Below are 26,170 nucleotides of genomic sequence, written 5' to 3'. Positions count from 1 at the left end.
CCTTTTCCCCAAGTTCCCCCCATCTTCCCTTTCTCACTTTTCTCTCCCCTTATCCACTTACCCCAATCCCACCCTACCCCCAAGATCCCAATTTTTTGCCCAGTAATCTTGTCTATTTCCCATAGAAGGGATAATAACTATATGTTTTTTTCTTTGGGTTCACCTTCTTATTTAGCTTCTTTAGGATCACAAATTATAGACTCAGTGACCTTTATTTATGCCTAGAAGCCAATTATGAGTGAGTACATCTCTTGATCCTCTTTTTGGGTCTGGGTTACCTCACTCAGGATAGTATTTTCTATTTCCATCTATTTGCATGCAAAATTTGAGAAGCCATTGTTTTTTATGGCAGAGTAGTACTCTAATGTGTATATATTCCACACTTTCTTCATCCATTCTTCCATTGAAGGACATCTAGGTTGTTTCCAGGTTCTGGCTATTACAAATAATGCTGCTATGAACATAGTTGAACAAATGCTTTTGTCATATGAAAGGGCATCTCTTGGGTATATTCCCAAGAATGGTATTGCTGGGTCCAGGGGTAGGTTGATCCCAAATTCCCTGAGAAACCATCACACTGATTTCCAAAGTGGTTGCACAAGTTTGCATTCCACCAGCAATGGATAAGGGTACCCTTTTCACCACAACCTCTCCAGCAAAGGCTATCATTGGTGATTTTGATTTTAGCCATTCTGACAGGTGTAAGATGATATCTCAAAGTTGTTTTGATTTGCATTTCCCTGATCTCTAAGGAGGTTGAGCATGACATTAAGTATCTTTTGGCCATTTGAATTTCTTCTGTTAAGAATTCTCTGTTCAGTTCAGTGCCCCATTTTTTAATTGGGATAATTAACATTTTAAAGTCTAGTTTCTTGAGTTCTTTATATATTTTGGAGATCAGACCTTTGTCAGTTGCAGGGTTGGTGAAGATCTTCTCCCAGTCAGTAGGTTGCCTTTTTGTCTTAGTGACAGTGTCCTTTGCTTTCAGAAGCTTCTCAGTTTCAGTAGGTCCCATTTATTCAATGTTGCCCTTAATGTCTGTGCTGCTGGGGTTATACATAGGAAGCGAACTCCTGTTCCCATCTGTTTTAGGGTACTTCCCACTTTCTCTTCTATCAGGTTCAGTGTGTTCAGATTGAGATTGAGGTCTTTGATCCATTTGGACTTGAGTTTTGTGCATGGTGATAGATATGGGTCTATTTTCATTCTTCTACAGGTTGACATCCAGTTATGCCAGCACCATTTGTTGAAGATGCTTTCTTTCTTCCATTGTATGCTTTTAGCTCCTTTATCGAAAATGAGGTGTTCATAGGTTTGTGGGCTAAAAACAGGGTCTTCTATATGATTCCATTGGTCGACTTCTCTGTTTTTATGCCAGTACCACACTGTTTTCATCACTGTAGCTCTGTAATAGAGTTTGAAGTCAGGGATTGTAATGCCTCCAGAAGTTTCTTTATTGTATAATATTATTTTGGCTATCCTGGGTTTTTTGTTTTTCCATATAAAGTTGATTATTGTCCTCTCAAGATCTGTGAAGAATTTTGATGGGACCTTGATGGGGATTGCATTGAATCTATAAATAGTCTTTGGTAGAATTGCCATTTTTACTATGTTGATCCTCCCAATCCAAGAGCAAGGGAGGTCCTTCCATTTTCTGGTATCCTCTTCAATTTCTTTCTTCAATGCCTTAAAGTTCTTGTCAAATAGATCTTTCACTTCCTTGGTTAGAGTTACCCCAAGATATTTTATGCTGTTTGTGGCTATCATGAAAGCTGATGATTCTCTGATTTCCCTCTCTGCTTCCATATCATTTGTGTATAAGAGGGCGGCTGATTTTTTGGAGTTGATCCTCTATCCTGCCACATTTCTAAAGGTGTTTATCAGCTGAAGGAGTTCTTTGGTAGAGTTTTTGGGGTCGCTTATGTACACTATCATATCATCTGCAAATAACGAAAGCTTAACTTCTTCCTTTCCAATTCGAATCCCCTTGATCCCCTTATGCTCTCTTATTGCTATTGCTGAAACTTCAAGCACTATATTGAAGAGGTATGGAGAGAGTGGACAGCCTTCTCGTGTTCCTGATTTTAGTGAGATGGCTTTGAGTTTCTCTCCGTTTAATTTGATGTTAGCTGTCAGCTTTCTGCAAATAGCTTTAATTATATTTAGGTATGACCCTTGTATCCCTAATCTCTCCAAGACTTTTATCATAAAGGGATGTTGAATTTTGTCAAAAGCTTTTTCAGCATCTAATGAAACGATCATATGGTTTTTTTCTTTCAGTTTTTTTATATGATGGATTACATTGACAGATTTTCGTATGTTGAACCAGCCCTGCATCCCTGGGATGAAGCCTACTTGATCATAATGGATAATTTTTCTAATGTGTTCTTGGATTCGGTTTGCCAGTGTTTTTTTGAGGATGTTTGTGTCGATGTTCATGCTTGAGATTGGCCTATAATTCTCTTTCTTGGTTGAGTCGTTGTGCGGTTTTGGTATCAGAGTAACTGTAGCTTCATAGAAGGAATTTGGCAATGACTCTTCTGTTTCTATATTGTGAAATACATTAAGGAGTATAGGTATTAGCTCTTCTTGGAAGTTCTGGTAGAATTCCACATTGAAACCATCTGGTCCTGGGCTTTTTTTGGTAGGGAGGTTTTTGATAACAGCTTCTAATTCTTCGCGACTAACAGGTCTATTTAGATTGTTCACCTGGTCCTGGTTTAACTTTAGTATATGGTATTTATCTAAGAAACTGTCCATTTCTTTTACATTTTCCAGTTTTGTGGCATACAGGCTTTTGTAGTAAGATCTAATGATTCTCTGAATTTCCTCTGTGTCTGTGGTTATGACCCCCTTTTCATTTCTGATCTTATTAATTTGCAAATTCTCTCTCTGCCGTTTGATTAGTTTGGATAGGGGTTTTTCAATCTTGTTGATTTTCTTCAGTAACCAGCTTTTTGTTTCTTTGATTCTTTGGATTGTTTTCTGTGTTTCTATTTTGTTGATTTTAGCCCTCATTTTGATTATTTCCAGTCTTCTACTCCTCCTAGGTGAGTCTGCTTCTTTTTTTTCTAGAGCTTTCAGGTGGGCTGTTAAGTCTCCAATGTGAGCTTTCTCTGTTTTCTTTAAGTGGGCACTTAGTGCTATGAACTTTCCTCTTAGGACTGCTTTCATAGTGTCCCATAAGTTTGAGTATGTTGCTTCTTTATTTTCATTGAATTCCAGGAAGACTTTAATTTCTTTCTTTATTTCTTCCTCAATCCAGGTATGGTTCAGTAGTTGACTGTTCAGTTTCCATGAGTTTGTAGGCTTTCTGGGGGTAGCATTGTTGTTTAATTCTAACTTTAATCCATGGTGATCTGATAAGACACAGGTGGTTACTAATATTTTTTTTTTGTAACTGTGGATGTTTACTTTGTTACCGAGTATGTGGTCAATTTTAGAGAAGGTTCCATGAGCTGCAGAGAAGAAGGTATATTCTTTCCTATTTGGGTGGAATGTTCTATAGATGTCTGTTAAGTCCATTTGCTTAATTACCTCCATTAATTCTCTAATTTCTCTGTTAGGTTTCTGTCTGATTGACCTGTCCATTGGTGAGAGAGGAGTGTTGAAGTCTCCTACTATTAGTGTGTGCGGTTTGATTGCTGCCTTGAGTTTTAGCAATGTTTCTTTTATGTACATGGGTGCTTTTATATAGATATTCAGGATTGAGACTTCATCCTGATGAACTGTTCCTGTTATGAGTATAAAATGCCCCTCTCCATCTCTTCTGATTGATTTAAGTTTGAAGTCAACTTTGTTAGAGATTAGTATGGCCACACCTGCTTGTTTCTTAGGTCCATTTGCTTGATAGGCCTTTTCCCAGCCCTTTACTCTGAGTAAGTGCCTGTCTTTGTGGTTGAGGTGTGTTTCTTGTAGACAGCAGAATGTTGGATCCTGTTTTCTTATCCAATCTCTCAGCCTGTGCCTTTTTATAGGTGAGTTGAGTCCATTGACATTAAGTGATATTAATGACCAGTGGTTGTTAACTCCGGTCACTTTTTTAGTCGTAGAGTTTGTGTGTTTCCCTTCTTTGAGTTGTGTTGGTGAAGGGTCTCTAGATGTCTGAGTTATTGTGGTCATTGTTGGACTCCTTGGTTAGTGATTTTCCTTCTATTACTTTCTGTAAGGCTGGATTTGTGGCTACGTATTGTTTAAATTTGTTTTTATCCTGGAAAATTTTATTTTCTCCATTTATAGTGAACAAAAGCTTGGCTGGGTATAGTAGTCTGGGCTTGCATCCGTGGTCTCTTAGTTTTTGGAGTACATCTATCCAGGACCTTCTGGCTTTCATGGTTTCCGTGGAGAAGTCAGGTGTAAGTCTGATAGGTTTACCTTTATAAGTAACTTGGCCTTTTTCCTTTGCGGCTCTTAATATTCTTTCTTTTTTCTGTATGCTTTGTGTTTAGATTATTATATGGTGAGGGGGTGTTTTTTTTTTTTTTTTTTTTTTGATCCAGCCTATTCGGTGTTCTGTATGCTTCTTGAACCTTCATAGGTATATCTTTCTTTAGGTTGGGAAAGTTTTCTTCTATAATTTTATTAAATATATTTTCTGGACCGTTGAGCTGCACTTCTTCTCCTTCTTCTACTCCTATTATTCTTAGGTTTGGTCTTTTTATTGTGTCCCAGATTGCCTGAATGTTTTGTGATGAGAGTTTGTTGGACTTGCTGTTTTCTTTGATCAGTGTGTTTATTTTCTCTATGTTATCTTCAGAATCTGAGATTCTTTCTTCTGTCTCTTGTATTCTGTTGGTTATGCTTGTTTCTGTAGTCTCTGTTTGTTTACTTAAATTTTCCATGTCCAGCCGGCCCTCTGTTTGTGTTTTCTTCTTTGCCTCCATTTCAGTTTTCAAGTCTTGAACTTTTTCCATTATCTGTTTGATTGTTTTTCCTTGGTTTTCTAGGGTATCATTCACTGATTTATTCAATTCTTCAAACTTTCTGTTATATTTCTCATCCATTTCTATAAAGGCATTCTTTACATGCTGTTTAAGTGTTTAAGAAATCACTTTCATAAAGTCAATTTTTTCTACTTCTTCTTGATTCAGGTGTTCATGTCCGCCTGTTGTGAGGTCGCTGGTTTCTGGTGGTTTCATGTTGCCTTTCAGATTGTTTGGTGAATTCTTGCATTGGTGCCTGCCCATCTCTTCCTCCGAATGCTCCCCTATGGATCTTCTTTTACAGGATCAGGTCTCCTTGCCTACTGATGTACCTTTCCAGTGATGGCTCTCCCCAATGCTGGCTCTCCTGGCGCCGAGTTCATGTCTCCGTGCTGGTTGGGTAGCTCGTAAACAAAGCACCTACCTTGCTTGGTACAGGCAGGCTTTTGAAACAAAGGAACTTCCGCCCACCTGGTTGCCCTGAGGATTCGGACCCAGTGCCCAGACAGGCTGAGCTGGGTGATGTTATGTGCCCAAAGAGGGCAGGGGGGCAGAGGGGGGAGGGTTCTGGATGCAAGCTGGGTGGGATAGGAAGAACGAGGCAGTATGCAGGGAGTAGAGGCCCTGCAGAGAGCCCAAGAAGGATAGGGGTTGAGGAACTTCTGAGTTCCCTCTGTTTTGTTGTTCTTGTTTGTTTTTCTTTTTGCTTTTCATTTTGTTTTCCAATGGAGTTTATCTGTGTAGTCCCACTGTATTGGAATTCAATCTCTAGAGGACGTTGGCCTTGAACTCACTGACAGACCCCTTCCTCTGCCTCCCAAGTGCTGATTAAAATGGCGTATGCCACCATCACCTAGCTCTTCAAGTGTTCCTTTTTGTTCTATGTATAAATAAACATGTTGAGTAGGTGGGATACTTAAAAACTTTTCTAACCAACTTTTATTTGACAGTCTTCAAATACAAAGAGTTGAAAATAATATACCCAAATGACTGTACACCTGCTTGTAGTTACGATTTGGTTTTTCAGGTTTGGATGCATAAATAAAGACAATTTCTGCTAAATACCTGGCTACTCCCTTTAAGAAAGAAGAGAAGGAAATATGGGAGCAAAGATCAAAGGAAGGAATGAGGGAGAAAGGTAAGGGGGGAAAGAAGGAGGGAAGGGAAAATGGAAGGGAGGGACAGAAGGAGGGAGAAATGGAGAGAAAAGCAAGTTTGTATACTCTGAGCTGACCTCAGGATACAGCACCTGATAGCAGAAGAGCTACATCTTGTATCCAATGACATATTTAGAGGGATGGACAGTTGTATCTTACACAGATTACACCATAAAATTAATTGTCATTAATTTTTACATAATTCTGAAATAATTGACATATTTGAATTACTACACAGAAAAGTAGATTAAAATTGCAGGAAGAACAGTAACATGATAGTTCCATTGATTTCTTGTGGCAGAGTCCAAAGTCTAGCAATACAACATTTTCCTTTATGACACCATTCTATTACATAATAACTATGAGAGGTTTGTCCAAAACAATAGGTTATATTTTTGAATGACCAGTATTGCCAATGATTGTTCACAGTGCCTGACCCTACAATCATACTTCAAAGGCTTTCCTTGGACATATAAATATTGCCAGCCTGAAATTTCTCAAGATACATTCTCTCACCATTAGTAATTGGTGCTCAGCTGAGATCTGTATCTTTCTACCCACAGCTGCACCCCAATGAATCTTACCTGAGATCCAGAAGAAACAGTTCTCTCTCTCACTCTCCTCTTCACCAAAATAAAAAAGAGTCCAGAAACACTGCAAAATTAACACATCTTTTATCTAATTAAGGCCCTTCTTGATGTCTAAAGTCAGTGTGACTTGAAAGATTTTGTTTTCTGTGTGAAAAGAAACAATGAAGATGATGATTGCAAAAGGACCATTGAAAAGAGTTGTGTGGTTTGGGCCTTTGGCACTTGAAGATTCTATTTTCACATGAGATCTCAATTGTTCCCTGGAATATCAGTGGAAAAGAGTAAACTGCCTGTTTTACTGAAAGAAAAAAATCACAGCCATACTCCTAAACATGAACATACATCCGGTGCTCAGGTGCATCTAACTCAGCATTCTCACACCATCCAGTGTTTTGGTGAAATGGGGCAAATCCACCTGGGCGAACTCCGTCTGATTTTAGCTGGAAGACTTTCTAGAAAGTTATTCTAGTATCTCAGGGTAAAATACAAGGCAGGAAGAAAGTGCTCAGTGGAAAATTCCAAGGCAAATGTGAAGTGAAAACACAGATAAGTCCTAAGAAGCATTTGTAATAGAATAAATTCCAGTTTTGTTAATGTCTACCATGACTTTAGACACTCAGTGCTTGAGTTGGTTTTGAACCTGCAATGGCAGCTTTACAAGTCAGATTTGTCCTTAGCTTGGAGTCTGTCTCCATGATACTTTGAAGTCACAAAATTAAAGTGCATTTCCAAAGACCTATAATCCACCCTTTTTTCTAACAATAACACCATGAAGAAGGCAATGTGAACAGTGTATGAAGAGCATTGCAGTGACACTGTAATATGACAGCCAACCTCAGCTGTGGCTTGGTCATGCTCAAAAGGGCTGGCTTTCTTAAGTTAACCATCTCCATATACGAAATTATTTTTTAATTATGGAATCATTTCAAGGAACCCAAACATGTAGTCTATCTACTATATAACTAATCAGTAATGTGATGTACTAGCTCTTCTGTCATTTTTATAAAACCCATAATCCCTGGTTTTAGATACTTAATATCTATCAGCAGTTAGTTAATATGGTAACATTAGCTATGCTGTAAGACTACATTATTGTTAAGGGAACACTGCTTTTAGAAATTGTGTGATCAGGTTTTTTTTTTTTATACGTAGTTGGTTTAAAAAAATACTCCTTTGTAGCTGAATTCTAATTTAAACCTAAAGATCTGAGTACTCTAGGGCTGAACCCTATCTCTCACTCTAGCAGTAAGGTACAGGCAGACAAGAATGTGATATTGCATTAACTGAAGCAATGGCAAAGATTGTGTTATCCACATAGGATAAATATGGAAGGGGTACTTCTCAAATATACTTTTGTCCACCTGATTATCATCTTCTCATGTGGTTGGTTATTGTTTGGTGATAAACTCTGGGCTCACAACACTGACAGTTTCTCTAAGACAGGTTGACATCTAAAATAGTCTATCAAGTCAAATTAACAGTCACCTAGATCATGTCTTATGTGTCAAAGGCAGAGAAAGAAGGCACTGAACATTGTGGGGGCAAGGTCGCCCATGAAAAGACTGTAAACTTATTATAAGGTATGGGATTTCTTCAGAGTGAAGAGACCACAATTTGTAAATAGTTTGGGCCCAACTTATACAAATGGTTAGATCTCAAAAAAGTCTTCATGATGCAAAAATCAGCATCTCGGAAAAATGGAAGAGTTTCACTTTATCATTGAATAAGTTAATGTCCATGTACTGTCTTGCATTCTTTTTTTTCTTTATTAGGGGCCATGCTATTCTTCTCTGTATTGTTCCAATGTTAGCATATGTGCTGCTGAAGAGAGCACACTGTCTTGCATTCTTTATCTCCTAAGAAGACACTTGGGCTTTGCGTAGTTACTTCACTTGGAAGCCTGTAGTCACCTGACTCCATGGTGTGGAAGTTAGTCAACAAAATGGAGACATTACCTTTAAAAGCCCTCTGAGAGTCTTTTGTGAAAATTCTTTTAGTCTCATAGAAAAATTGATTCTACCTTTACCAGGAAAGGCTATCTGGGATTCTGACAGAAGCTAACTTGCACCTGACATGGTCAAGAGCACAGTCCTGCTATAATTTTTACCCAACATTTGTCAATAAGTGAGATTTCTCAAGACATCTGATTTGAGTTTTTAATGCATGCATTTTACAAAGGCAACTGTTCTATGAGATGGCAGATCTCGTTGCTAGCTCACTCTTCAATGTGACCCTTTTCTTGTTGGGAGGGAGACAAAACACTCAACAGGAGAGAGCAGAGATGCGCAGTTGCTCTGGGAAGTGACCAAGCATCCCCAAGGCCAGCATTTCACTCTAAGTAGCAATACTTCATGATTTCCCAGACTCTGCGTCCAGTGGCACCACCTGCAACTGTCTTCAGGACTCCACGAGTTACCCCCTGGGAGAGCCCAGTGGATAGTGCCTGCCTGTGTTCTCTTCTGATGTCAGCCTCTAGCAAAGGGCAGGAAGTCTCTGAGTTAAAAATAAAAGGAAGAAAGTAAAACAAATGGATATATGGATTCCAACATCCAGCCAGAAACCCAGAGGCAACAGTGAACAGAGAAGGGTGCAGAGCTTCTCTCCTTGCATGTGGATTAGACAGAGGATTTGCTCCCCAGGGATCTGTTGTCTTCCTCTGTGTCATCCCTAATGATGTTACTGTACTCAAAATTCAAATTTTCTTTCAACTTGTTGAGCTCGAAGTCATGGATAATTTTTACAGTCATTAACTTTTCTCGTTTGATTTTCTCTGTGACATCCTTTGGAACATCTGGTATCATCCATGCTAATAAAAATTTGAACAGAAGCACAATGTGCTAAAGGGGTGATAAAGGAAGAACAGAGATACTGTTAGGATCATCAAGAAGTCATCAAGGAGTCCTCAAAGGTCCCCCTGAACTTTGATAAACTGTGTTGGACACAAGAAGCACAAAGTTGAATCATACAGACACATACTTATGCACATGCCTGTGCATGTGTGAGTGTGTGCGTGTGTGTACCCTATAATTTTCATACATACAATTGAATTAAATAATATATATTTAGGGGGCTGGAGAGATGGCTCAGTGGTTAAGAGGACTGGCTGTTCCTCCACAGGTCGTGAGTTCAATTCCCAGCAACCACATGGTGGGTCACAACCATCTGTAATGAGATCTGGTGCCCTCTTCTGGTGTGACAGCATTCATGGAGGCAGAATGTTGTATACATAATAAATAAATCTATCTATCTATCTATCTATCTATCTATCTATCTATCTATCTATCTATGCAACTAGAGGAACAGAATATGGCTATTAAAATGCCTGCCCTTTATCTGTGCCCCGTCCTAAGAACCTAAGGAAACATCTCTAAAACAGTCCTAGTTTCCTTTAGATAGCACAGCTCACACTCAACCATGTACTTTATGATTTAGTGTGAAGATGAAACTTAAAGAATAGTGGTCACTCTGTTTTAGATTCTTAGAGAGTTTTCAGGAATGAAGGCAGTCAGGCCTTCTGTGGACAGTGAGTGCAGGGTAGAACTGAAAACAAGTGCATTAGTTTGGGTTTCTATGAGAAGCAGTAGAATGTCTAGGAATTATGTGAATGTAGAACTCAGCCAACCATGATAAGCTTAATTGGAATAGGCCAACACAAAGGAAGTTCTTAACTTCCAACCATTATCACCTGCCAGTGTAGGATCTTGCCATGATTAGCTTAATTGGAGGCCTGGAACTCAGTAGTTTACCCTGAGGCAATACCTGGTTACAGGAAGGACCACAAACTGAGATTATCCAGGCACTACCCAGGAACAGAAATTCCTAATGTTCCAACCATTGTAGATAGGACCACTTTCCAGCACACATTCACGAGGACAACCCTAAACAAATGTCAGTCAATCAGAGGTCCTGAACCTTAGAAATCCCTCACCCTCAGCTTTACTACTATAAAAACCCAACCCTAACTGAGCTTGGGGCTATCAGATTATTCTACTATACTGGACACACAGAGAGACTGAGTTTGCAAACTTAAATAAAGGCTCTTTGCTTGCATATGGGACTCATTCCCCTTGTTTTGGCAACTTCATGGATCTGGGCATAACAGTTGTTAGGATTTCAGCCACAATAAGGCTGACACTTCTGGGTTCTAGGGCCATGCATGTGTGGACAAGCTCTCAGGCAGAAATGCCTAATGGCCCTGGGGCCCTGCGTGACACATGTGCATGCGTGGTTGCATCATCCACATATGACTCAGCTAAGCCCTTGTGTGCATGCGTGAGCCCTGTCACCTGTGTATGACTTAGTCACATCAACCCCCTGTGCGCATGCACTAGGTAGCTTTTAAAAGCTGGACACACCATCTTCCTCTTTCTCTCTACACACTGACATCCCCAGGCCTGTACACGTTCCCTCTAATAAACTACTAAGCAGGTTTTTTTTTTGCATGTTCCATGTTTCCTTCTCACTCACGTCATGTAATTTCATTGGTGCCATCGGACTCGATAGGCTCTCCCACCTTTCTTTCTAGGCACACCACCAGTGGCTTCAATTGGTGAGTTTCCCCTATTCTGGTCAGCGTAACAGTTTCTCTGAACCTGAGGAATTGACCGTTGAGCTCCAGGCAATCTTCTGGTGTTCCTAGAAATGGGGGTACAGCCCCCAACCATGGTCTTTAAGGCTATGGTTGAGTCCTTCACTGACATTTATCTCTGGATTGCTTCCCTTAGCTAAAATCATATTTGGATAACCTGGGGTCAATATTCCCATGACTGGGGGCTCAGGGTCCCTCAAATTTTTCTTTCTCCTTTTTTTTCTTTTTTTTTTCTGGACCACTTGTCAGAGGTCCCTGTCGGGGCCCTGGCTTCCAAGTCACCCCGGCTAGAGTCAGTCAGGCTTTAACACCCTGCCTGCAGGTAGAGGATGCTCTCCTACAAGCCCTGTGGTTTTCCCGTCATTTTACATCCCACCTATAAAGGGGAGATGTCTCCCTATAAGCCTTGTGGTATCACTGTTTTTTTTTTTTTTTTTTTTGTGGGTTTTTACAGTTACAGCTTTGGGTAGCAGGCCATCCAAGACAATCAATCCAGCCTCCCCCTTGGGATGCCTTTTAGAGGCCCTGTTAATGCCCTACCTACATATTCTCACACTTGTCCATCTTTGTTCAAAAAATGATCTCCTTATAATTTAGATAACAATTTAAAGTGGCTGGCTAACAGCATCTTTGATCCTCATATTCTGTGGAGCTTTCTAACCAGTCAGTGCACAGGCAGATGGAAGGAGTTTTCTTATATACAACTCATTTACTATCTAAGCTCTAAGTCCCAGTCTCATAATCTTTCATGATATCAATATGATCCTATCTAACAACCTACTTTCTAAAGAGCACAAGCAAGTTTGGGAGCAGGCCAGACTACATTCAGAGGAGGTTCACCAAGCACAAGCAACACATCCTCTGGGAGCAGAGGCCGTCCCCAAGCAGGAACCACACTGGGACTATAACACCCCAGGTGAAATTTTAGCTAGGGACCAGTTTTCGACTCGCGTCCTGGCAGGTCATGTAAGGCTGCCCTCAAGCCAGTAAACTATAATAAGCTCTCAGAGGTCATTCAAGATACGAAGAAAATTCCTTTTGCATTTTTGGAATTGCCTCACTAAAGCCGTGTTACAATATACTAACTTAGATCCAGAAACCATGGAAGGCAGACAGTTACTCATGACTCATTCTTTTCCAGTGCTACCCTGGCATTAGGGCTAAACTTAGATGTTTGGAGAAAGGCCCCTTGACCCCACAAGCAGAAGTCTTAGAGTTGGCTTTTAAGGTGTACCATGAGAGGAATGACAAAACCTGCAATCATCACTGTCACATGCTAGCCACAGCCCTCCTACTGGCCGAGATGACAGACCACCTGATCCATGTTATCTGTGTTGCTCCCTTGCCTTCCCACCAGGCCTGTGTTTCAAATGTGGTAGAGCTGGTAACTGGGCCCAAGCATGCCCTAATCCTCTCATCTTGGTCCCATAAGACCTTGTCCAAGATGCCATAGGGAAGAACATTAGACAGTCGATTGTCCTCATGTACATTGTGGCATGGAGACATAAAACCCAGAAAATTCCCAAGTTGACCTTCTAGATCCGGTCATGAATGCGTGAGGCTGCCCTTTGACCTGACCACAACCGTTATCTGTAACAGGGAGCCATGGGTAAACATCACAGTAACAGGATGGCCCATCTCCTTTCTCTTGGACACTGGAGCCACACACTTGGTACTGACAGAATTCTGGGGACCCACCTCTCCTTCTAGTTTCCTTATTGTCAGGCTAGAGGGACAGCCTTATCTACCTCACCTGTCCCCACCACTTAACTCTGTTTTTTTAGGGATATTTATCCATTCATTTATTTTTAGTCATGCCTACTTGCTCAGTACCTCTTATGGGAAGAGATTTTTTTTAGCAAAAGTAGAAGCTTCCATTTCATTTGTTCCTTCCATTTACCTTACCTTGGACTCACCAACAGCTCCCCTCCTCCTCCTCCTCCTATCCTCACAACCTCCCAGCCCCAATGTGTCTTTTCCTCTACCAGCCTCTCAGGTAAACCTCCAAGTCTGGGACACCCAAAACCCCTGTGTTGCTAAACACCATTCCCCCATCCTTATCCAATTCCAAGACCCTACTAAGTACATTACCCAAGTTCAGTACCCCCCCCCCTTCAGAGCCTCAGGGGACTTAAGCCTATATCTCGGACCTTTTAAGAAAAAAGCTACTTCGCCCCACCTCTTCTCCCTTTAACACCTCTATACTTGCTGTTAAAAAACCTAATGAAACCTGTTACCTGATTCAAGACCTCTGACTCATTAACTCTGCAGTGGTTCCTTTTCATCCTGTAGTACCTAATCCTTACACACTTCTTTCCACTATCTCCCCAGGAACCTCCCATTTCTCAGTTCTAGACCTTAAGGATGCTTTTTTCTCTATTCCTCTCAGCTCTCAATCTCAAATCTTTGCCTTCACCTGGACTGACCCTGAAACTCACCTCTCCACACAGCTCACCTGGACTGTCCTTTCCCAGGGACTCCAGGACAGCCCACACCTATATGTTCAGGCATTAGCTTCTGATCTACTCTCACTATCTCACCTTAAAACTTTTACTCTTCGAGCTCAAGATAGGGGAACAGAGCCGTGTTCCCTTAAATTCCAGAGACACCAAGATCAGCCACTCTTTCTCTAGTTCCAGAAAAATAAGTCTCATCACCATTCTCAACTCTCCTGTGCCAAAACCATATACTCTTCTTCTTCCTCTTTCTTCTGTCTGCTCTACTAACATCTCTATATCTCCCATGTCATGCTTAAATTTTCAGTTAACCACTTAGTTGTTATTACAGGGACCATCATTAAACATAGAACCAGAGGGACAAGGATTGCCAAAAGCCCAGGTAGTAAGAAACAAAAACAAATTTGGGACATTCATAGCCCCAGACTCTAAAAACTCACAAACGATTACTTTAACATAGCAGGTTTATCACTGACTGCAGTAGTGTCTCCTGGATGTTAAGGTAATACCGTTATGCTAAAGGAGAGCAAGTGCCTTAAGATTTGCTCCAGATAAAACATTGAGGGGTCTAATAATTTCTCTTTCTAATAATTCCCCCTTCTTTTCCTCACTCCTCCCCACCATCTTCTATTCCAACACTATTCAATAGTAATTATAAGCTTTTAATATGTCTAAAATTTATTTCTTTTCAAACATTCTTTTCATGAGCTCCAGGGAGCCAATTGGACATAAGCAGACAAGACCCACCCAGAATAAATATCATTTAATTCTTCCCTTATCATTCCTGGTCTCGGGAACCACTGGGAAATTCCTCCTCCACGCCACCCCCCCTCAAACCCTCTATCTTCCATCTTGGGACTTTTCTCCCTAATCACTGGGATCTAAAATTTTTTCCAGATATAATTTTCTGCTTTTCCAGCATTTTTGCAAGGTCCAAGCTGCCATCCAGCCAGTTTTACAGAGCTCAAAAAAACAAACAAACAAACAAAAAAAAAAACCAAACACAACAGTAATCAGCCACCCTAGAATGTGGTCAAGCATTTCAACTCTCCGAGGCCCACAAAATCAGCAGGAAGCAGTCACGAGAGACCTTACAACACCCCATTCCCACACATTAAAGACCCCAAACTCCCCAAATTTTTATAATAAAAGGGTGGAATGTTACGATTTCAGCCATAATGAGGCTGACACTTCTGGGATTTAGGGCCATGCATGTGCAGACAAACCCTCAGGAAGAAGTGCCTAATGGCTCTGGGGCCCCATGTGACCCACACAAGCATGGTTGCATCATCCACATTTGACTCAGCTAAGCCCTTGCGTGCCTGCATGAGCCCCCGTCACCTGTGTATGATGTAGTCACATCAACCCCCTGTGCGAATGTGCTGGGCAGCTTTTAAAGCTGGACGTGCCCTCTTCCTCTCTCTCTCTCTGCACACTGACTTCCCCAGGCCTGTACATGGCCCCTCTAATAAACTCCTAAGTTGGTTTGTTGCATGTTCCATGTTTCCTTCTCACTTGCGCCAGGTCATTTCAACAGTGAACGGTTTTTATCTTTATAACAGAAAGGGCAGAGGCTGTGGTGTAGAGTGGAGGTGGGACACATATTAAAAGCACACTTTCTAAACAGTGAAATTCAGAATACTGAGCATGGGCAGGAAAGATAGAGGAAAACCTGGGGACACAGGGAGGGGAAGAAATTCTTACCCAGGAAGCTGGCTGAACCCCCAGGCCAGCTGAGAACAGAGTCCCAGCACAATTATCAACACTAAAGCCTTCTCTTCCTTCTCAGGCATGAACTTCCACTTAGGAGTCTCACCAGCAAACTCTTGACAATGCTAGTGATTTCTGTTTTCCCCTCATCATATTATAACTATTATGATCCCATATAAAGTACCTCCTTCAGAGCACCCTCTAATCTCATGTATCAAAAGGAAAGAAAATTGCTTGTCTGTTTTTTTTTTTTTTTTTTTTTTTTTTTTTTGAGACAGGGTTTCTCTGTAGCTTTGAAGCCTGTCCTGGAACTAGCTCTTGTAGACAAGATTGGTCTTGATGAACTAATAGAAATCTGCCTGGCACCAAATCCCAGCTCTGATAGTAGCTAATTAACCTTAAGCCAATGACATATTTTGATGAATATCAGGTTCATCTGTCAAAGGTAAAAACAAAGGAAGGCTAGATGATGAGAATGGCTGAAACAGAGCCTTTGGAACAGGTGCTCTACAAATCACCCCTTTCCTGACCTTGTCAGGCATTTCCTTTCTTTTTCTCTTGCCAAGGGACCTTTACCAATTGTAAGTGAATATCAAGCTCCCATAGTGGAGTTGCAACTTATGACAAATGATTCCTTCAAATGAAAGAAGAGGGCGCTATTTTCCTGGTAACAGGTGTGTTTAGAAACAGTTGCTTCGGGGAGTGGCAAAAGAGCTGGGTGAGACGAAAGAGACGTGGGAGAGTCAGGTCAGCTTACTTCCATCACTATGATGAAGGCCATCTTGGCGGCAAGGACATGCCAGAACTGCATGTTATGGACATACTTGTTCTCATGATCAGGAGGGTTCCTGTAATCTCTGTACCTACAAAACAGAGAATAAGACCAAAAATGAACATGGATAGGGAAACATATAGAGAGAGATGATTTATGCCACATAGATGTGATAGATAGTAGGTAGATAGATGGACAGAGAGATGGTCTGTGATAGATACATATGATAAATAGTTTATAGATGATAGGTAGATATGCAGATAGACATGGAGATAGATGGAGAGATCGATAATCTGTGATATTTAGATAGATAATATATATGACAGGTAGACAGAATGACAGATGACATTTGTGGCAAGTTTCATGAACAGACATGGAAAAAACTTTTACCATTTCTGTTAGATTGAAGTTGAGTACAAACTCAGGTCACAGCAAAGCAACAGTGTTAAACCTTTTTTCTGTTCTCCAGCTCCAGGCTTGTGCTACTTACCCATATTACCTACCTAAGGGGACATAAACCAGGAAAACTTCCTTGGTCTAGTTCAGTTTCTTCCATAAGAGACCAAGCTATGACGGCATTTTGTAGAAATCCTCCTCCTATCTCACCCAACCAACTCGCTATGCTATGTGGACCACTTCTGTTTCCTGGACACGCCTTTTCCTTTCAGATGTATTGACAAGGCAGTGTTCTCTTTCTGTGTTCTTCTCATGCTCAGACTTTCCGATGATTCCCTTCACTAGACTTGATGTTCTTCAATCACTCACTCTAGTTTTTAGAAAGTGGTTGAAACCCAGAGATCAGACAACAGAGATTCCAGTCTTGAACACTGTGCCATGATTCCTTCCTATCCAAATGTGCCACAGATCAGTGTTTTTGTCCTATTGTTCTGAAATGGCTTCCTTTCTCGTTGTTGGAATCCCAAAGTGAGAAGTTAATATGAGGATGAAGTCAATTTTCAAGATTTTTTGTGTACTTATGTGTGCACATGTCTATCGGTCTGTCTGTTATCTATCTACTATTTATTTATGATCTACTATCTACCTGTATCATCAATCTGTCATAAATTATTTGTACCTATCAATCTATCCATGCATATATCAATACAATCTACCTATTTATCACTATCTTCTACCCATCAACCTTTATCTTATATATATGCATCATTTACCTTTATCATGTATGTCTACAATCGATCAACTCTCTCTCTACATGTATATCTATCAATCTATCTTCATCATCTACCTCTTTCATCTATCTATCTATCTATCTATCTATCTACCCAACTACCTGCATATCTCCATCAGTGATCTATAATCTATAATATCTCTATTATCTAACCACCTACTTACTGACTATTGTTTTTATAGTCTATTGTATAAAGATCCCCACAGAACATGATAAACTGGGTGTGGTGACAATTCACAAATACCACTCACACATTCTACACTAGAAAATCTTTAAGTGGAATGATGGCTGGTGTACTGGTCCCATTATTACATTGTTATTTCTCTATTTCTTTCTCTGAGGATAAATGGTAAAATTCACTTAATTAACCATACTGAGTGATAGATGTTATAGCTCATGTCCAGGGAGCCTATCCTAGTTAGTGAGCATCATTTTCAAAAATAATTCAAAACTAAGAAACTATTTAAGAACAACATGACTTCGGCCCATAATATTACTTCCTTTTGTATAGTCTGTCAGGTCATACAATGTATGAATTCCAGAAATGATATATGATATTAACCCAGGAAATGCCTTGTATCAACTAAACCTTTTACACCACAAGACAAACATCAGGAAAAAGATAATTTAAGAGAAACATTAAAAGTACAGAACTAAAGCCTAGACAGAAGGAGACCTGCAAGTGGTGAAGTCTTTTTTCTCCATGGGCGCTGTGTCGTTGGGGAAGTCAGCTATCAGGAACACTGACAGGCTGTTATTGACATATCCACTCAAGGGCTCTGTGGAATTGCTTGAGTAGCCATAGAAGTAAACTAACCGTGGGATGATGTCAGATGTGAAGGCAACAATGAAGGCCTGATGGACAAAGGGAAAGAACAACAATGAGCCCAGTCCAGTGCACAAAGTCTGACTTGTATGCAAGCCCACTTCCATGAGGTAACTCAAACACCACTCTAAAACTTTTGAAGGCACATGGGTAGTCTGGAACTGAATTTCAAAATTTCATAGCTACAGAATGGCTAACTTAAGAATTGAACCTATGTTTATTTGCTGCCCCAAAACATGCTTTCTCTCCTTGGCCTTGCTATGACTCATGTTTTTGATTGACACGTTCATTGTTCTTAAATTCCCTTGTGTGGGCTGGGAGAGAGACAGGTGGGGAAATAGGGGAATTCATATGTCTGTATCTCTGTGTATTTTCACATCTATATGAGTGTTTCTGTTTGTATTTGTGAGCATCTGTATACATCTGTAAGATCTGTGTGTACATGCTTATGTGTGACCATATGTATATGTATGTATGAATGATGTATAATGATGTATGAATGTACCAGTGTGTATTTATGACTGTGTCTTTCTGTGCACCTGTGTGAGTCTGTGTCTTGTGTATGTGCACTGTGTCAGTAATAGGCTGATGAATAAAAGGAAAGAGTGTGGTTTGACATTTTTCTTTTTTTTTTATGGGAGTATTTAAAAATAAAAATTATCATTCATAGTAAAGACAAAAAAATCCTAAAGGTGATTTTAAAAAGTTCCTTCTTAAAGAGAAAGGGGGAAATTAGGGCAAAGTCCAGGTAGAAAGCCATTCCTGTCAGTGAGAAAACTGCCTGCGGTCCGCTGTCTTCTTGCTGATGTGTTTAAAGATCTTGGACTTCTCCACTTTCTTTGTTTTCTGGTAGCCAAATCCACCGCCACCTCCTCTCTTTTTAAGCTTGCCATCATGGCTGCTCACGTTCAGATCAACGAAGGGAGGAACCTTAAAGCCAAAGGACAGAGCCACCTGAGGCAAATTTAAGTTGTTCACATCGAAGATCTGCTTGAGAGAGTGGGAGTCGTAGGCTCGTATGTAGGACTTGTATGCTTCCTGCGCGGACTTATGGAGAAAATAGTTCTTTTCGATCAGCTTTTCCAGCTGAGACTGAATATCAGAAACTTTAGACCAGGAAAAGTCGAACTGATTCAGTGGAACCTTGGATTGCTTCAAGTAACGAAGGAAACCCAACTCTTCAGGGCGCAGGATGAGCAGGGCATGCCCTCTTCCGTTCAGGCCCCGAGCCGTTCTACCCACACGATGAATGTATTCCTTGGGGTCATCGGGAGGGTCATACTGAACAATCCAGTCGACTTCAGGGATGTCCAGCCCTCTGGCTGCCACATCTGTGCACAGCAGTATCCCTGAATCTGCATTGCAGAATTGGAAGAACGTGGTTGTTCGCTTATTTTGCTTTTGCCTTCCATGGATGGCCAAGACAGGCAGGTCGATGTAGTTCAGTAGCTCGTAGTGGTACTTCACAGACATACACGACGAAAAGAAGACCATCACTTTCTTCTTCCGGTTCTTCTTAAGGAATGTGAAGAGCAGAAGGAACCTCTTCTCAGAGGGACACACAACATATCCCTGCTCAAGTCCATCCACTGTGGCAACTTCTTTATCATCATCAACACCCACATACAATGGCTCTTTTTTCAGAGAAATTCTTGCCAAGTCTTCAACTTTTCAAGTTTGTGTGGCAGAAAAGAGCATGGTTTGCCTGCGTACTGGCAAAAGTTTAATAATTTGCTTTAATTCCTCTTCAAATCCAACATCCAAGATACGATCAGCCTCATCAATAACAAGACACTGAAGGTTCTTGTACATGAACCCTGGAGTATTCTGCATGTGGTCTAGAAGCCGGCCGGGGGTGGCCACGACAATGTTGATGCCATTGGTGAGCTTCTGTGCTTCAGCAGACCTGTTGCTGCCACCCATGATCAGCCCGTACGTGTGAACATGGTGCGTCATCAGTTCCTTAAGAACACCAAAGGTCTGCATGGCCAGTTCTCTGGTAGGAGAGAGAATCAGGACTCCTGTTCCATTCCTGGGCATAAACTTTAACTTCACAATGAGCTCGATCACAGGGATGAGGAAAGCCAGAGTTTTGCCACTGCCGGTTTTAGCAGCTGCTAGAAGATCCCTGCCTTCCAGAAGTGGCCTGATACTTTTATGTTGGATCTCAGTCATGCGCTTGAAGCCCATTTCCTCTATAGCCTTCAGAGTGTTTTCATTGACGAGGTTAGACAAGGAAGCAAACGAAGTGTCCTCAAAAGCCCCTATCAGCCCCAGGGGCAGGCTGGGCACTTCCTTGTCATCTGGCTTCTCCACAGCATCTTCTGTTTCAAGAGCCACAGTGCTTTCTTCAGTTTTTGCTTTTTTGGTGTCAGGCTCTGCGTCATTTGCCATTTTCCTCTTTTTCTTCTTTTTCTTTTTTGATTCTGAATCAGGAGATGGCGCTGCTGCTGTTTCTCCATTGGTTAAAGCAGTAGGTTTCTGGGGTAACTTTTCAACTTTCGAGTTTTCCACTGTCTCTTCAGGCATGCCTCCACTTTGTGCTTCTGCTGAGCCCACCCTTGCAGCATGCTTTATTGCTTTCTTAACTTTTCTGACCTTTACCTCTTCTTTGGGCACATCTTCATTGGAAGGTTGGGATAGGCTCGTGTTTGATGCTTCTTGCAGCTTCAGGTTTCGCTGCCGCAGCTTGATGTTCCGCTTCTCGATCTTCTTGCGCAGGAGTTTCATCTGTAAGTGCGACATGTTTGCCGGGCCGCGCTAGCAGGCTGCACTGAGCAGTAGCTGCACGTGCGTAGTCGGAACTCGGAAGCGTGTCCTTGACATTTTTCTTGTAGCTTAGAACAATTAATTTCACAACTTCATTATATGGGGGTGTTACGGTTCTTTTTAAGCCCAATGATCACAGAAATAGTTTGTTTATTCTAGACCACATGAGTGCATTTCAAACCATCTGTCTAACTATGGCAGCTGTGTAGTTTGTGGTATATATATTTTTTAAAAAAAACTTTTCTGTTACTTCTATGTCAATGAATACATTTGGCATTTCCATTGATTCTTTAATAATCTAACATTTAAATATCTAGTAATTGGTCATTTCAAGCAAAATTTTACAATCTGCTAAAAAGAAGTCTATTGTTTTCATGGGTTTCGGTGTTTTGTTTGTTCTTGTTTATTGTCTATTTGTTTTGTTTGTATGTTTTTTTTCAAGACAGAGTTTCTCTGTGTGGTCCTGGCTGTCCTGAAATTCACTCTGTAGACCAGGCTGGCCTTTAACTGAGAGGTCCACCTGCCTCTGCCTCCTGAGTGCTAGGATTAAAGGCATGTGCCACCACCACCTGGCATTTTTTTTTTGTTTTATGTGTCTTTATAACAAACTAACTCAGTATTTGTGTTAATTACCCTTTTATCTTCTAAGTTGACTATTTATGAATAATTTTATTTTAATTTTTTTTTTTTACTGCTTTTAGTTATGTGTTTTCCTTTGGTGACTGAAGTCACATACTTAGGTTAGGTTTTCCTGTCTTAGTTTTTAAAAAGCATTTCCAGCCATGGATTTTTCTGTAACTGTGTTCCACATCTCTTTATATTCCCACCATATTTAAGCTCCACAGTTTCAGCCACGTTTCCTTTACATAAAGTTTTCTAAAATAAACCACAAATATTCAGGTGTCAAATTTCCTTTTGATTATCTCAAAAAAACCTTTAATTGATAAAACAATTTTAGATGGATATAAGGGATATAAAAGTAGTGTTTGTGAGATTTAGTTTTCAAAAATCATTTTGTAAGTAAAAGTAAGTAAACATGTATTCTATTTATTTATTTATTATGTATACAATATTTGGTCTGTGTGTATGCCTGCAGGCCAGAAGAGGGCACCAGACCCCATTACAGATGGTTGTGAGCCACCATGTGGTTGCTGGGAATTGAACTCAGGACCTTTGGAAGAATAGCCAGTGCTCTTAGCCTCTGAGCAATCTCTCCAGCCCCCAATATGTATTCTTTATATTTTACATATTTGTGTATAATCAATTTTTCACTCCATTGTTCATACATGTTACATTGTCACCGATTTTCTACCTAGATCAGCAAGTCTGTAAAACAACATCATGAAATTTCAATTAGAAAATACTATTTTCTTTTCATTGTTCTTGCTCAGAAAGTAAAGTTTCAGGTGGCTTGTCCTTAGAAATCAACTCTGTGATGAAATTGGTGCCCATGAGGATTGAGTCCGGTATCATTCACAATCCTCCATCCCAACAGAAGCAAAAAGAAGAGCAAAGTCATCCCTTGGAAAGAGGCACTTACATTAGTTGCAATGGAAATGATGGCCATTCCATAGAGAATGTCCTGCCAGACACCTATGGAGTGAGCTTTTGCAGCCACAGGTCTCCTGTACTGAGTCGTCAGCTTCCAGGCATCCACTCGGATCTCCATAATGTTGTTTATGAGAGCAAACAAGGGGGCCAGGGGAAAGGAGGCCACGAACAGCGTGACAAACCCAAACTGGATAACTGAAAGAACACAGGTCACCCATCATTACCAAAGAGATAAAGGGCCATTCAACCTAGCCCTGCCACTTGGAACCTCACTCTCTCTCTTTTCACCTGTCTTGTTATGACGTTTACAATTATACTAGACTGATGCAGGATTCCCCTCTATATGTTGTGAATGTGTTTTATTGCCATTGGTTAATAAGGAGGCTGCTTTGGCCTATGGCAGGACAGAATATAGCCAGGTAGAAAATCCAAAGACAGATATATAGAGACAATAGGCAGAGTTAAAGAGATGCCATGTAGCAGCTGAAGGAGAAGGATGCTGGAAACTTACTAGTAGTCCACAGTCTTGTGGTGATACATAGATTAATAGAAATGGGCCAATTTAATATGAAAGAATTTTCTAGAAATATCTTTGAGTCATTGCCCAAGCAGTTTTGTAATCAATATAGTTTCTGTGTGATTATTTGGGTTTGAGAAGCTGGGAAATGAATAAGCAGTCTCCAATTACAAATGGTTCCAATGTGGAGCAACTACATCCACATAAATCCTGAGAGAGCTTGGGAAGGAGTTCTAGACACAAAAAACAGAGTTAAGTATGGTTTCTAGATAGTAGTATTTTCTCAGGTGGGTTCTGCTAGCGGCAAGTAGATGTGCAATTTTTTTAAGAGAAGGTTTCCTGACTCAGCATTAGCAGAAATACTGTGCAACTCCTTTAAGAGCTGGTTTCCTGGCTTGTGCTGGTCCTATTATGGAGTACTTAAATGGGGTCTGTGAATAATGTGTTACAAATTGCTTAATCATAACATAGACCCACTGTGTCCCTGAAGGTTGGCTGGTAAGCATGGCTCACAGAGGCATTGAATATTCCTCCACCATGTTGAACTGGGTGGCGCAAACAGGCAGGGTGGTGGAGTTGGTCCTGGCCTTGCCTGCTTAGTATTTTTTTAAAAAAGGTGTTCCTGGTCAGAAAATGATCATAGATATACAATAGGACAGATTCAGATATGAAAGATCTCTCAATAGGATACAGTGTGTTTAAAAAATGTACATAAGCTTAGGAGAGAGAGGAAAAGTATATAGACAGTTATAAAAAGTAATAGTTTTAGAAAAACAAAGTCTTTAAGGAGACAGTGAAAGTAAAGAAGTAATGATAATAAAATAAATATTAAAAGAAGTAGAGTAAAAAAAGCCACATAAAGAGTGAAAATACACAAAGTTTGAATTATATATATTATCGTGTTTTCTTTAAATTTTTTGACCATGAATGAGCTAGATATAGAGAGACATATAATTGTACAGGCTTCTATGCTAAACCAATGTATATATTTTAAAGGTATCTTGACTTCAAAATTTGAGTCTAAGGGTGTGCTACTTTGGAAAAGAGGTTCTGCTTTTGTTTTAATAGAAGATGAGAACCAGTGGATTCTTTCCAAGCTAATGTGGTTTGATTGAATAAGACCCCCAGAAGGTCTCCACTAATCCTAAAAATCTTCGCCCAACAAACAGCAGGAAGCAGTTTGGAGAAAACTATGCCCAAATTCCAAAAATGATTATTTATAAATGTTTATTTTTATTGAAAAGGTGAAGGGTATAAATGGTTAAATAGTCACAGTCAATCACCTTCTATAAAAAGGGGGGAGATATCATATAGAAATAAATTTTTTACATTTGTATGGACTTTGGTTTATTGATACAAGTTTAAGGTCAATTTTGTTATATGTAAATTCCTACTCTTGTTTACAGTATTATGTTTATACAGCTCATTTAAAATGTAATGTATAATTAAAAATTATGGATTAATAAATAGTCATCTATAACTGTAGTCATGTTAGTTAGGTTATCTAGATGTACAGAAATATACTTCAGGTGGATAAGTATTCTTAAAACCTATCAAAGGCCTACAGAATATGGCATTTAAAATGTAAGAACTTAGACTTTTTTGACAGTGAGACATATCTGCTTCTGGAAGCACCAATTACTTCAGAGAGGTTCATGAGCATTAAAAAACTTGTTATGGAATTTGCCTTTAATGTGACAAGGCTAGCCATTTGGGCAAGAAACTGCTCTTACCTTAACTGCCTGATGGTATGCTGTATGAACTGGACATGCAGGACCCATGGAAAAATGACTGCTGAACTTGCCTAAATAAGATGACACAGTCTTTCAGGGTTTCTGCTTCATGAAAGAGTCTGCTAGAGATTCTTCAGGATACAAAAGAAAGTGACTGACAAACTGCCAACATAAACAGAACCATATTTCAAATTTCCTGCCTCATGAAAATGTCTGTTGGATAGTATGGGACTGTAGGCTGAAGGTGGATGCCCCAATGTTAAAGAACTTCAGAACACTATCCAGGCAACAAGACATCTCTGTCAATTTCAGAGTTTTAAAAGTGCTTCCAATGCACCTTCTGTTTACTTAGGTAATATTATATCCTTCTGGGGTCTTTGATGAAGTTGAAGGCTAGATAGTTATAGTTTTCCTTAGTTATGATAAAAGATAAATTAGATACTGAAACTTTAGAGTCAAAAAGAAATAGTGTGACTATAATTCTTGCTTGGTAACTGTTTTATTTTATGTAATTTTACTATGTTAAAGTTAAAACCTTCCTTTGTATTTAGACAGAAAAGGGGAGATGATGTGGGATTCTTCTCTTTATCCTGTATGTTTTATTACCATTGGTTAATAAAGAAGCTTGTTTGCCTGTGGCATGGAATAATATAGCCAGATGGGAAATCTGAACAGAAATATAGTGAGAGAATAGGCAGAGTTAATCCATGTAGCTGCCAAAGGAGGATGCTGGAAACTTAATGGTAAGACACAGCCTAATGGTATTACAAAGATAAATAGAAATGTGTTAATTTAAGAAGTAAGAACTACCTAGAAATATTCCTGAGTCATTGGCCAAACAGTATTGTAATAAATACAGTTTCTGTGTGATTATTTGGGTCTGAGCCACTGGGAAACAAATGAGCAGTCTCCAATTACATTAGTCCATTCCTCTCTTTTCTTAAGGAACTATAACTATTCTGAGGAAGAGGTAGCATGTGTTTCAAGCTGTTAGTCTCAGATCTTTACCTAGAAAACTGATGTATTTGATTTCAGTATCTTTAAAACCAAGAGTAAAAAAAGTCAGGCAATCATTTCACTGTATAGTTATTTCATGACTAGAAAATGTGTGAGAGTTTTCAGTATAAACCAAGTCTTGGTTGGCTCTCAAGATACTGAAGCTAATTTTGTTATAAATGATATTTTGCATCTCTGTCAGCACTAAGCTCCCCTGCCTGTGAATACACATTTATTCAGATCCTCCACAGTGAGAAAAAACAGTGATTTATCATCCTATAAAGCAAGAACTACTTAATTGCATAGTGAGCTGCATGAAAGAAGAATTCCCATCTCTTTACCCAACAATGTGCATAGTATTACCCAACTAATACCACACAACATAAAGTAAACTATG

The 26,170-nt window shown here is 39.9% G+C and overlaps 2 protein-coding genes and 1 non-coding gene across 3 annotated transcripts in view; all 3 read right to left on the bottom strand.

Annotated features, from left to right (window-relative positions):
* Window positions 1-8,396: 8,396 nt before the first annotated feature.
* On the bottom strand, window positions 8,397-8,503 carry LOC121455264. Its single transcript, XR_005975464.1, has one exon. It is a non-coding gene; the product is annotated as a U6 spliceosomal RNA (small nuclear RNA).
* A 349-nt stretch (window positions 8,504-8,852) lies between these two features.
* Ano5 (anoctamin 5) overlaps window positions 8,853-26,170 on the bottom strand; it is an 83,183-nt gene continuing 65,865 nt past the window's right edge. The window contains exons 19-22 of the mRNA XM_041650011.1: window positions 22,517-22,722; window positions 18,058-18,236; window positions 16,181-16,286; window positions 8,853-9,506 (exon numbers count right to left, since the gene is read on the bottom strand). Of these exons, the coding sequence (XP_041505945.1) occupies window positions 9,285-9,506; window positions 16,181-16,286; window positions 18,058-18,236; window positions 22,517-22,722 (713 nt within the window). The 3' untranslated portion in view covers window positions 8,853-9,284. The remainder of the gene's footprint in view (window positions 9,507-16,180; window positions 16,287-18,057; window positions 18,237-22,516; window positions 22,723-26,170) is intronic.
* Window positions 18,849-21,006, bottom strand: LOC121447034 (ATP-dependent RNA helicase DDX18-like). The gene is given in 1 exon segment (XM_041650024.1): window positions 18,849-21,006. A coding segment is annotated over 1 exon segment (1,980 nt). The 5' UTR covers window positions 20,953-21,006; the 3' UTR covers window positions 18,849-18,972.

This window comes from Microtus oregoni, unplaced genomic scaffold (genome assembly GCF_018167655.1).
Source record: "Microtus oregoni isolate MIOR12 unplaced genomic scaffold, Mior012 000000F_ref0000247, whole genome shotgun sequence".
NCBI lineage: Eukaryota > Metazoa > Chordata > Mammalia > Rodentia > Cricetidae > Microtus > Microtus oregoni.
The sequence above is the reverse complement of the archived record's forward strand: the minus strand, read 5'-3'. Positions and strand labels throughout refer to the sequence as shown.